The sequence below is a fragment of the Neomonachus schauinslandi genome, chromosome 1 (assembly GCF_002201575.2).
Source record: "Neomonachus schauinslandi chromosome 1, ASM220157v2, whole genome shotgun sequence".
Classification (NCBI taxonomy): domain Eukaryota; kingdom Metazoa; phylum Chordata; class Mammalia; order Carnivora; family Phocidae; genus Neomonachus; species Neomonachus schauinslandi.
The window spans coordinates 198,054,600-198,067,878 of NC_058403.1; the positions used below are offsets into that span (position 1 = coordinate 198,054,600).

The window sequence follows — 13,279 nt, forward strand, 5'->3', positions numbered from 1 at the left end:
AGCTGGAATACTGAGAAATTTAATTCATCAATAATCAGAAAGGCAGAATAAATTCTTAATTTTCTTTTTCTGTTACCACATTCATTTATCTTTTCATCTTCATTTGCAGGTAAATCCAGGCAACCCTGTTTTAATTTGTTTAATGACTACTTTCAAACTATTTCTTAGATTTCCACGAGTGATAATTCCCTTCAGCCTCATCTGAATCATTTACTAAGGAAGCAGTTTCTCTATGAATAATAAGAGTAAAGGCTTATATAAGCAATTCTGAAGTGAGACATTTCTGGATATAGTTCTTTTGTTATCAGAAGCCTGTGGAAGAGTGACTCCTCCCCCCTTTTTTTCCTAAGATTTTTTTTTATTTGACAGAGACACAGCAAGAGAGGGAACATAAGCAGGGGGAGTGGGAAAGGGAGAAGCAGGCTTCCCGCAGAGCAGGGAGCCCGATGTGGAGCTCGATCCCAGGACTCTGGGGTCATTACCTGAGCCGAAGGCAGGTGCTTAAGGACTGAGCCACCCAGGCGCTCCAAGAGTGTGACCCCTTCTTTTAGAAAGGGGAGACACTCACATGGCTCTCCCTGTATTGTGCTGAAAGAACCAGTGGAAACCTGTCCGCTCTAATAGGGTTGTCTCAGTCAGTCACGTGTTACTCTGTTGTGCCAGTTAATGGAAATTGTTTGGAATTTCTGACCTATGCCTTCCCTCAGAAGAAGTTAGGAAAGGAAGATACTAAACAACCCAAAAAATGGGATTTAAGGGTAAGTTCTGGGTACCAAGGTTAAATCAAGATACAGTTACTTGGGACAAAGGTCCCTCTTACATGTAAATGCCATTTTTGAAGCTGTAACTAGTTCCTTTCCAAATTACCTATTTCTGTGCTTTAGTGGACACGCCTTAATTTCCGAATTGGATCTCAGTCATAATATTAATTTCCTGAGTGGTTTGCTTTATAAAGCCACACATTCTTTTTTTTCTTTTTCTTTTCTTTTTTTTTTTTAGATGTGAGGAGGGGCAGAGGGAGAAGGAGAGAGAGAGAAGAATCTTAAGCAGGCTCCACGCCCAGCACAGAGCCTGACACAGGGCTCATGACATGAGCTGAAATAGAGTTTAACTGGCTGGACGTTTAACTGGCTGAGCCACCCAGGTGTCCCTAAAGCCACACATTCTGTTAGCCACTAGGGCTATATAGGATCGTTTTCAGAAAAACCTGGTTTTTGCCCCCAAGGCATCTAATGAGATGTCTCACCAACAAGATGATTCCGTTGTGGGGCTTTAACAGCAGAGTGCACAGACTGTATTAGGAGCCTGGCGGAAGCCAGGAATAGCTTCGTAGGGGGAGTGGCTTGTGGCAGACCCTGGAGGTGATAGTATGGAGCCCACAGAGTAGGTAGTGACATACAGGAAAGGCTGCAGAGTTTGGAAGAACGGTTGGAGGTGTGGGGAGCATCTCCAGGTTAAAACAGGACAACCTGAGAGGTAGAGCATAAGCTCTGGATTCAGACTGCCTAATCCTAGCTAGCACATGGTAGTAATGATTTAAAAACATAACCATAGGGGCGCCTGGATGGCTCAGTTGGTGAAGCGGCTGACTCTTGATTTCGGCTCAGGTCATGATCTCAGGGTCCTGGGCTTGAGCCCTGCATCGAGCTCTGTGCTCAGTGGGGAATCTGTTTGAGGGTTCTTTCTTTCTTTCCCTCTCCCTCTGCTCCTCCCCTTGCTCTCTCTTTCTCTCAAAATGAATGAATCTTTTTTAAAAACCCAGAAAACAGGGGCACCTGGGTGGCTCAGTTGTTATGCGTCTGCCTTTGGCTCAGGTCATGATCCCAGGGTCCTGGGGATCGAGCCCCGCGTCAGGCTCCCTGCTCTGCCGAAAGCCTGCTTCTCCCTCTCCCACTCCCCCTGCTTGTGTTCCCTCTCTCGCTGTGTCTCCCTCTGTCAAATAAATAAATAAAATCTTTAAAAAACAAACAAACCCAGAAAACAAATAAACATTATGACCATAGTTAACATTTATTGGTCACTTACAGACTAAGCATAAACACGGTCTTAAGCCCTTAACATATATACCTCATTTGACCTTCACAAAAACCTGTAATGGGCCATTGTACTCACGGAGAAATTGATCCTTGGATTTAGTAAATCACTCCAGACTGCATAAATACAAATGGGGTCAGGATTAGAACCCAAAACAGTTTGACTCCACAGCCCACACTCTCAATCACTGAGCTATACTTTCCCTGGAATTAAAATGGAGCAAAATCAAAGTAAGTGTTGAATAAAAGATACGGAGAAAGAAGCATTCAAATTTGTTAAGATTTACTCATATGGAAGTGGGTGAGAATAGGCAGACAATGTTAGAATGTTAGGCTTGGGTACTTAAATAAAAAGACATTGGGGAGAGAGAAAAGGTAAATAGACGAATTTACCAGATTTAGGACAATAGTAGGCTCAAAGAGAACACAGACACTGAATTTGAGCAAATGACTTGTAAGCATATAGAAAGTAGATAAACTTTCCTTATACTTGAAGAGTGGTGTAATAGTTTACTGCCTTTGGATCTGTGGACTCCTTTTTTATATGATGTAGTATTTTAGACTTAAGAAAAACAGGATACCTCATGGAATTGGTACTTCATTTTGACTGGAGTGGACCTTAATGTCATAATGTTTAATGTTTTACAAAGATTTTGACACTGCTTTCTTATACTGAGAAAATACCCTCATGTTTTGTAGAGCGCTGTTTTAATTTCCACATCTTTGGAATTCATTTGTGTTGAGTGCTAAAACTAAGTTTTCACTTTTGTTTAAGGTAGAAGACAAATTAAGTAATGATTTTCTTCTCTTTAGGCGTAGATTTGATCTACAGAATCCATCCCGAATGGATCGGAATGTTGAAATGTTTATGAACATTGAAAAAACATTGGTGCAGGTAACTCAGAACGTTAAATTATTAAAAAAATTTTCCCTGTAATATATTTTCAGTTCTAAGATTGGCTTTATTGGACTGCCAAAAGATCAAAGGAAGAAAAATTTTCTGAAATCTATTCTATTATTTTCATGGGCTTTGGGGGATTAGAGCTATAAAGTATGACTAAAACTTGTCATTTATAGAATATTGATCCTAAACTTCTGGTGAAATAATCTATGATATTTTCTTTCTTTCTTTTTTTTTAGAGAGAGGGTGGGGAAGGGGCAGAGGGAGAGGGAGAGAATCTAACAGGGCTCGATCTCATGACCCTAAGATCATGACCGAGCTGAAAGTAAGAGTCAGATGCTTAACTGACTGAGCCACCCAGATGCCCTGATACTTTCTTCCTTTATATCACCTAATCCGTTATTTGAATTTCTTTCATATTTAATATAAACACTCTCAATCTACTGGTCACTCACTTATATAGTCTCTCTCTCTCTTAGTTTTTTTTTTTTTGGATTTGTTTCAGGGTTATACCACAAATATAGATCTTATTTCCCCAACTGGATATAACCTGGAAGAGAGAACACTTAGTATTCTTCTTTTCTTTCCTAGTATTTTTATTGATTGGTAATTTATTTATTTATTTATTTATTTGAGAGAGAGAAACAGCATGAGAGGGGAGAGGGTCAGAGGGAGAAGCAGGCTCCCCGCTGAGCTGGGAGCCTGATGTGGGACTCGATCCCAGGACTCTGGGATCATGACCTGAGCAGAAGGCAGTCTCTTAACCCACTGAGCCACCCAGGCGCCCTATTGATTGGTAATTTTTAATGATTACTGAATTAGCCTTCCTGGGGGGGGGGCAGCTAGCAAAGATTCAACTAGGTATTATCATTAACTTGATGCCTGAAACTTGTCTCATGAACTGCTAGAGAAACAGGTTTTTTTTGTTGGTCACTGATTTTTGGTGATGATTTGAGGAGTTAATATGCATGTTTTAATCATTGCTATTTGTAAGTTTACAAATGGGAAAAAGAGCTATAAGTAACTTACATAATGAACCAAAATGAAAATGGGCATTCCCCTGGGATCCAGTTCGGGGGTCCCCCCCTTGCCAATAAAAGGTGTAGGTGGAAATATTACAGTAGATTTGGACTGTTAACGTCAATTCAGGTAAGATTGGGTATAGAAGTATCAATATGTCAGTGTGGTACCTTAATGAAAAATATGATGAATTTCTTTAAGTTGTGATTCTGAACATTTTTTGTCCAGGTGTACTTAGCTGCAGAGAAGGGATCTGGGGATGGCATTAAGTGGCCTGCTGAACACCTAGCCTTTATATTGAGTTGAGAGTTCTTTAGTCTATACTAAAAAAACATCTTCTCATTTTAAGCGCTATGGCTTTGAATGTCAACTTTGGCCATTGGGGTAATTCATTAATAATGTGACATCATTTCAAAACCAAGAGAATTTCAAAATCTGTTCTTTCTTCCTCAGAGCAACTGTCTGACCAGACCCAACATCTACCTCATTCCAGACATTGATCTGAAGTTGGCTAACAAATTAAAAGATATTATCAAACGACATCAGGTAATAAACATCAATTCAGAAAATTGTGTAATAAAAATAGCTTGTAAATCTCAATCATAATATCTTTTAGTTTCTGTATATATCTGCATTAGATGAAAGTTCTCTCTCTTTGGGTTCTTACAGTACCAAGTTTTTTCTTTCCATTCACCTCCAGTTCTTTTCCTAGAAGCATTTTCCCCCTTAGCATTGTTGAGATATAATTGACATCTAACATTGTGTAAGTTTAAGGTGTACAATATGGTGGTTTGATGCACATATGTATCCAAAATTAGCATTTAATAGTCATTGGTATGGGGTCACTATAGTCTTACTGTGAAATATGGTTATGCAATTTATTTTTTTTAAAGATTTATTTATTTAATTTTATTAAAAAATTTTTTTTAAAGATTTTATTAGATTTTATTTATTTGAGAGAGAGGAGAGGAGAGAGAGTGAGCATGAGTATGGGGGAGGGGCAGAGGGAGAGGGACAAGCAGACTCCCCGCTGAGCAAGGAGCCCGATATGGGACTTGATTCCAGGACCCTGAGATCATGACCTGAGCCGAAGGCAGATGCTTAACCGACTGAGCCACTCAGGCGCCCCTAGACTTATTTATTAGAGAGAGAGAGAACAAGTGCATGAGTTAGTGTAGGCTGCAGGGACAGAGGGAGAGGGAGAGAGAATCTCAGGCAGACTCCCTGCTGAGTGCAGAGCCCGATAAGACCCTGAGATCATGACCTTACCCGAAATCAAGAGTTGGATGCCTAATGGACTGAGCCACCCAGGTGCCCCTGGGCTTATGTAATTTAAGAAGACTATGTGGTCTGCATCACTGTAATCACAAAGTCAAACAAAGTAGAAGTTGATGGCACAGTTGTTAGTAAGAGGAGATCACATATTGTTTCAAGTAAACCTATCTTTCCTCACCCCTGCCACTCCAGTGATACCTATTGTATTTATATATGTGGACTGGGAAATTCTGTTTTCCCCATAAGCTTACATTGTCTTGATTCACATGTGCCAGTGTTCTCTTCGGATGTCTTTCCCTCCCTCCTCTAACCTCGTTTTAGGCTGGGACATTGGGTATTTACTGCATGTAGGTTTGTGGCTACATGTGGCTGAACTATAAGCAACCCTGTATCATCGTAAACTAGCTGAGGAGACCCAGGTAGAAGATAATTTTCTGAAACAACATCATTTGAGTGACAAAGTTTTACAGTCCTTAGAAGTAGTTGAGAAGCCTTCTGAAATATCTTTTTTCCTTTTGCAAAAGAGATTGCCAGTTGTATCATGTTCAATAATTAGTAAAATATCTTCCAAGTTCCTAAAATAAGGATTTCTAATACTGTTTACATTTGGAGATTTAGTATAGTCCTTTTCTTACATACAGCATCCCTGCCAAAGAGAAAGATAATATAATTGTGCTGTCAGATCAGGCAGTCTCAGGTCCATTTCCTCGTCCCACCAGCATTTTGACTTTGAACCAGTCACTTAACCTTCTTTCCTCTTTTGGACTGCTTATTGGAGTGGCTGTCAAGTGTATTGTAATTACATGTAGAGTGTTAGAAGGCAGAAACGGAACAAATTAACCTGCTGGGTATTACCTTCAAGCTGAAATTACCTACTCTTATTGCTACCACATTAATCCTGGAAGAAGCTTATGTATTTTCCTACAGTTGATACTGAACATTTAGTTCTCATTTTTCTTAAGAGTCTGGCTTAGCGATTGTGTTCTAGGGATAACTTCTAGAGGGACATAAGGATCTTCCTGGTTTCATAGACTCGTAGGGAAGAGACAGTAAGCTAGTGATATTATCGAATACTGATGATTAGGCCTTTGTTCAGGCATTTAAAATGCATTAATAGGGGTGCCTGTGTGGCTCAGTCGTTAAGTGTCCGACTCTTGATTTTGGCTTGGGTCATGATCTTGGGGGCCTGGGATTGAGCCCTGTGTCCAGCTCTATGCTCAGCACGGAGTCCACTTGTCCCTCTCCCTCCCCCCTCTTGTGTGCTCTCCCTGTCTCAAATGAAGATTTTTTTTTTTTTTAAAGATTTTATTTATTTGACAGAGAGACAGCCAGAGAGGGAACACATGCCAGGGGAGTGGGAGAGGGAGAAGCAGGCTTCCCGCAGAGCAGGGAGTCCGATGAGGGGCTCGATCCCAGGACCCTGGGATCATGACCTGAGCCAAAGGCAAACACTTAATGACTGAGCCACCCAGGCACCCCCTAACATTGACTTTAAACAACAGTAGCGTACATACATGCTAGAGCCAAGTAAAATGTCCATCCTATATGTATGTAACCATAAGTTATGGCTCATGGTCATAAACCTGCATTGACTCACTTCAGATAATTGTGATAATTTCTGATTACTTTGGAGTAACTTTTAGAATTAGAAATACTCATATTACAGACAAGGTTTCCTAGAGAGATACATAGAGAATTAGGTAAGAGGTACTTGCATTATTTTTCTATACAACAATATAAACTGTGTTTATAGATAATTTACGTGTTTTTATTTTTCCTTGTTAATAATTCTTTTTCTTTACTAAAAATAACAAAAATATTATATAGTCTTGATAAATATATATATATAGAGAGAGATGGGTAGATAGTACATAATACATAAAGTAATGCCTTTATGATTCTCTGGCAGTTTCCATCTGGCATTGCATACTCTGTTTGCCATGTGCTTTACCCTTATATTGTTCATTTGCTTTCCAGGGGACTTTCACTGATGAGAAGTCAAAAGCTTCCCACCACATTTATCCATATCCTTCCTCACAAGAGGATGGTAAGTTAATTTTTGGTTATGAACTCCTACTTCACTAGATTTTAAGTTTTATCAGAGATTTAAACAATATTACTAGCTTTTTGAAAAAGACTTTCAAGTATTAAATAACTTGCACAGATTATTTAAATGTAGTTTTCTATTTTTTTGCTGAATTGGTCTAAGCAAACTAATTCTTTGATGTCCGACTTTTTGATCATTTGACTTTTATTTCTTTCTTTGTTGGTTATTATCTGGGTGTTTAGGTGTGCCTTATGTATTAACTTTGTTAATGTTTGCTGTGTCCCTTGTGTTCTGAAAATTAAGAGACATTGCAAAATGAAAGAACATCTTTGGGGAAGATGGGCTTACTGGCTCTCTGAATGGGGTCCTTCAGCAGTATTTTAGTTTGGTGAATGTATAATGGTTCAGATTCTGAACTTTAGCTCTTCTATCCTCAGGTTGATTTTGTCTGTGGCCAGAGTTCGATAGGGCTATGGAAACTGATTTTTTGAGAAAGAAAATATGAATTAATAAATTAACCAGATTAATTTGAGAAATAGGTCTTCTATAAGGTATCAAGTCTTCTGGTTAACATAACATATCCCTTTAGGTCATCTTTATAAGAAGCTAAATTATATCACATTTGAGTTGCTAATTACCCCATGCTGAGTATTTTTTCTGACCAGTGCAATTATGCTAGAAGTCAATAACAAGATTACCAGACAATCCGTGTATGTTTGAAAATTAAGAAATATATTGCCGGGCGCCTCAGTTGGTTAAGCGACTGCCTTCGGCTCAGGTCATGATCCTGGAGTCCCTGGATCGAGTCCCGCATCGGGCTCCCTGCTCGGCAGGGAGTCTGCTTCTCCCTCTGACCCTCCCCCCTCTCATGTGCTTGCTCTCTCTCATTCTCTCGCTCTCAAATAAATAAATAAAATCTTAAAAAAAAAAAAAAAAAGAAATATATTGCCAAGTAATCCATGGGTCAAAGAAGAAATTACAATGGAAATAGAAAATCCTTGGAACTGAATAATTATGAAATGAATGATAAAATACAAGAATGTTAAATTTTGTTGGATACAGCTGAAGCTATGCCCAGAGGGAAATTTCTATCTTTAAACGTGTACGTTAGGAAAGAAGAAAGACTGAAAAATCAGTGATGCACATATCTTTCTCAAGAGATTGGAAAAATAACAGCAAATTAAACCTAAGGAAAGAATGAAATAATTAAGAGCGAAAATTAATGATGTGGAAAATATACAGGAGCAAGGTGCTCCGCAGTGTCAGAAATCGTTCTCAGAAAAGATCAATAAGGCTATTCAAATCGTGCTGCAAGTAAGCAAGAGAAAAAGAAAGAACAAATAATGTCAAGAATGGAAGAGGGACATTGTTACAGATCCTACAGATATTGAAAACAGTTGATAGGTTGCTTGATGGCTTATGCATGGTGTCAGATCTAAAGAAACCATTGCCGCATTCAGAGTCATGAAGTTTTACAGTTTTAGCTGTTACATTTAGGTCTTCTCATCATCAGTTTGATAGCTAAAAGTTTGATTTTATTTGTTGCAGTCAAAAATCTCAGCTCTGTGATTATTACGCTTTTATAAAGTGAGAAATCTCATCCTGCCTTTAGTGTTTACCTGGTTGTTTCTCAGCCTTTTTCCTGTTTGGTAATAGCAACTGGTGCCCACTAGATGGGGGTGGTGGATAGCTGTGATGTTAGAATACTGATTGTGTTGCTAGCTCTGTTGAGCTAATAAGGCTGATAGAAAACTTTTACCATGTGAGCTTTTTGAGAAAAATTGCCTTTTACAAAAGATTTGAACTGTAATTGTTACATCTGGCTACTTAGTGATTCCTTAGTGGTGCTAGTTTTGTTTTTCTCCTTTGTTTAATACAACCTAGTTTACTGCATACTGATGATGCTCGCTTGGTATTAGTAGTTAGAGCAGTTGTTAGGGGATAGCATTTAAATTTAATTTTTAATGTATTGAAGGTATTTTTGAAATATAAGACATGGTTTGGCACACTGTACAATTTACCTTAGAATAACTGTCAGGTAAATGTTGACTCTCAGCAAAGCCTTGTGCTGGGCTTCTTATAAGTACTTGTTTCAGGTAAGTGTGCAGATGATAACAGTACCAGCCACAAACATACTGGAAACCGTATTGTAAAGCCCTTGAAAATGCAATATACCTTTAATGAGGATTAGTAAAAGTTTTAAATAAAAGGTGATATTTAATGGGCCTTAATCTGTTGGTAAGATTTGGGGTATGTTATGCTAGAAGGGGCAAAAGCATAGTGGTAATAAATTATGAACTTTGAGGGAAAGGAAATGGCAAAGTTTGGCTATATATCTTAGCATAGTGGGAGAGAAGAGTAGGTAGGTGAGAGGACAAAGCTCTAGTATAGAGTTTTGTTTTTATTAGGTGGATGAGGGCGAGGGTAGATAATATTGATGATTTTAGTGGAGGGAAATGAGCAACTGTGGCTGTATTAGGAAAATTTGCCTGGGAGCTGATTTCTGGGACATATGATAGGAGGAGACTGGTCAGAGCAAGACCCTTTGGGATGCTCTGAGTTAAATTGCTGAGTGAGGGAAAATTGTGTCCTTGGATGAGATAAATACATTTATCAGGAGAGCAAAGGAAATTAGATGGCAAGCCAAGGATGGTCCATATCTTAAAAGTCATGGGAAAATAAGGAGAGCATTTTAAAATGCGGGAGGTTTTCAATGGAACTGTTCTACAAAGAAATAAAAGTGAGGCCTGAGACAAGGCATTTGGATTTGTCAATAAGGAAATCATTGGTAACCTTTGAGAATGAAGTTTTGGTAACTTGCCAGTGAGGGTAAGTTGTGGGGTTGGTGGAAGATCACCAATTTCTCAGAATGTATGACAGGGAAAAGAAAGTGGAGGATGGCTTTTTCGCAATGGGTTTGCCCGCCAGAACACAAGTGTCGTGAAAACCACCGCTCAACCTAAACCAAAATGGGAAAGGAAAAGACTCACATCAACATCATCGTCATTGGACACGTAGATTCGGGCAAGTCTACCACTACTGGTTATCTGATCTACAAATGTGGTGGGATCGACAAAAGAACTATCGAAAAATTTGAGAAGGAGGCTGCTGAGATGGGAAAAGGCTCCTTCAGGTATGCCTGGGTCTTGGATAAACTGAAAGCTAAATGTGAACGTGGTATCACTATTGGTATCTCCCTGTGGAAATTTGAGACCAGCAAGTATTATGTGACCATCATTGATGCCCCAGGACACAGAGACTTTATCAAAAACGTGATTACAGGCACATCTCAGGCTGACTTTGCTGTCCTGATTGTTGCTGCTGGTGTCAGTGAATTTGAAGCCAGTATCTCCAAGAATGGGCAGACCCGTGAGCATGCCCTTCTGGCTCACACACTGGGTGTAAAACAACTAATTGTGGGTGTTAACAAGATGGATTCCACTGAGCCACCCTACAGCCAGAAGAGGTACAAGGAAATCGTTAAGGAAGTCAGCACCTACATTAAGAAAATTGGCTACAACCCTGACACAGTAGTATTTGTGCCAATTTCTGGTTGGAATGGTGACAACATGCTGGAGCCAAGTGCTAACATGCCTTGGTTCAAGGGATGGAAAGTCACCCGTAAAGATGGGAATGCCAGTGGAACCACATTGCTTGAAGCTCTGGATTGCATTCTGCCACCAACTCGTCCAACTGACAGGCCCTTGCGTCTGCCTAAGACGTCTACAAAATTGGTGGTATTGGTACTGTCCCTGTGGGCCGAGTCAAGACTGGTGTTCTTAAACCTAGCATGGTGGTCACCTTTGCTCCAGTCAATGTTACAAGTGAAGTCAAGTCTGTTGAAATGCACCATGAAGCTTTGAGTGAGGCTCTTCCTGGGGACAGTATGGGCTTCAATGTCAAGAACGCATCTGTCAAAGATGTTCGTCTTGGCAATGTGGCTGGTGACAGCAAAAATGACCCACCAATGGAAGCAGCTGGCTTCACGGCTCAGGTGATTATCCTGAACCATCCAGGCCAAATCAGTGCTGGATATGCCCCTGTGCTGGATTGTCACACTGCTCACATTGCTTGCAAGTTTGCTGAGCTGAAGGAGAAGATAGATCGTCGTTCTGGAAAAAAGCTGGAAGATGGTTCCAAGTTCTTGAAACCTGGTGATGCTGCCATTGTTGATATGGTTCCTGGAAAGCCTGTGTGTTGAGAGCTTCTCTGACTATCCTCCTCTGCGCCGTTTTGCTGTTCGTGACGTGAGACAGATGGTTGCTGTGGGTGTCATCAAAGCAGTGGACAAAGCAGCTGGAGCTGGCAAGGTCACCAAGTCTGCCCAGAAAGCTCAGAAGGCTAAATGAATATTATCCCCAATACCTGCCACCCCAGTCTTAATCAGTGGTGGAAGAACGGTCTCACAACTGTTTGTGTCAATTGGCCATTTAAGTTTAATAGTAAAAGACTGGTTAATGATAACAATGCATCGTAAAACCTTCAGAAGGAAAGGAGAATGTTTTGTGGACCATTTGTTTTTGTGTGTGTGTGTATGTGGCAGTTTTAAGTGACTAGTTTTTAAAATCAGTACTTTTTAATGGAAACAACTTGACCAAAAATCTGTCACAGAATTTTGAGACCCATTAAAACAAAAGTTTAATGAGAAAAAAAAAAAAGTGGAGGATGCCACCCAGCAGGTGGCCAGGCTTTGTCTTTCAAGATTTGGTTTTACAGTTTATTTCTGGGCAGAGCAAAAGTAAACTGAATCACATAATAGAGTTGAAACCTGGAAGGGATAAAGGAATTGATTTAAGAACGTGGGTTGGTGGGGCGCCTGGGTGGCTCAGTCCATTAAGCATCTGCCTTCAACTCAGGCCATGATCCCAGGGTCCTGGGATCGAGCCCCACATCGGGCTCCCTTCTTGGTGGAGAGCCTGCTTCTCCCTCTCCCTCTACTGCTCCCCCGGCTTGTGCGCTCTTGCTCTCTGTCAAATAAGTAAAATCTTAAAAAAAAAGGGGGTGCCTGGGTGGCTCAGTCGGTGAAGCATCTGCCTTCAGCTCAGGTCATGATCCCGGGGTCCTGGGATTGAGCCCTGCATCAGGCTCAGCGGGGAGCCTGCTTCTCCCTCTGCCTCTGCCTGTTGCTCCCCTTGCTTGTGCTCTCTTTCTCTCTGTCACTCTCTCTGTGTCAAATAAATAAATAAAATCTTAAAACAACAACAACAACAAAACCATGGATTGAATTACTGGTTTTAGTAGAAAGAATATGTATTTCTCTAAGGAATGAGAATTTTTAAAAATCAAGATACTCATTAGAAGAGGAAGATAATTCTTAATTCTACAACATTTATTTAGATGAGTGGATATGTCTCTTAGGTTTTCTTATCTTCATTCTTTTTGTTCATCTGACTTGAGAATTTCAAATGTCTAGTCTTTGAGTTCTCAGATTCTTTCTTCTGATTGGTCACATCTGATGTTGAACCCTCTCGTGGAGTTTTCAGTTCAGTTACTCTATAACTCCAGAATTTTTGTTTGATTCTTTTTTATAGTTTCTGTCACTTTGTTGATACTCTGTTATTGTTCATACATCATTTTCCTAATTTTATTTAGTTGTTTAATGTGTTCTTTTATAGTGCACTGAGTCTCTTTTAAACCATTATTTTAATTTCTGTATATCAATTTCGTATTCTGCAACTTTACTGAATTCATTTATTCTAAGTTTTTCAGTGCAGTCTTTAGGATTTTTTAAATACAGTAGCATGAATTCTACAAATGGTGATCGTTTTACTTCTTCCTTTCCAATTTGGATGCCTTTTATTTCCTTTTCTTGCCTAATTGCTGTGGCTAGGACTGCCAATACTGTGTTGGATAAAAATGGTGAAAGTGGGTATCATTGTCTTGTTTCTGATCTTAGAGGAAAAACTTTCAGCTTTTCGCCACTGAGTATGATGTTAGCTGTGGGCTTGTCATATATGCCTTTATTATGTTGAAGTATGTTCCCTCTATCCCACTCTATCAAGA

The 13,279-nt window shown here is 39.8% G+C and overlaps 1 protein-coding gene and 1 pseudogene across 5 annotated transcripts in view; both read left to right on the top strand.

Annotated features, from left to right (window-relative positions):
• Window positions 1–13,279, top strand: part of SMARCC1 (SWI/SNF related, matrix associated, actin dependent regulator of chromatin subfamily c member 1) — a 173,929-nt gene that overhangs the window by 37,675 nt on the left and 122,975 nt on the right. For all 5 annotated transcript variants that reach the window (XM_021686949.1, XM_021686950.1, XM_021686951.1 and 2 more), the window contains exons 4-6: window positions 2,847–2,928; window positions 4,408–4,500; window positions 7,207–7,276. In XM_021686949.1, coding sequence (XP_021542624.1) covers window positions 2,847–2,928; window positions 4,408–4,500; window positions 7,207–7,276 — 245 coding nt within the window. The remainder of the gene's footprint in view (window positions 1–2,846; window positions 2,929–4,407; window positions 4,501–7,206; window positions 7,277–13,279) is intronic.
• On the top strand, window positions 10,206–11,625 carry LOC110577581 (annotated as a pseudogene).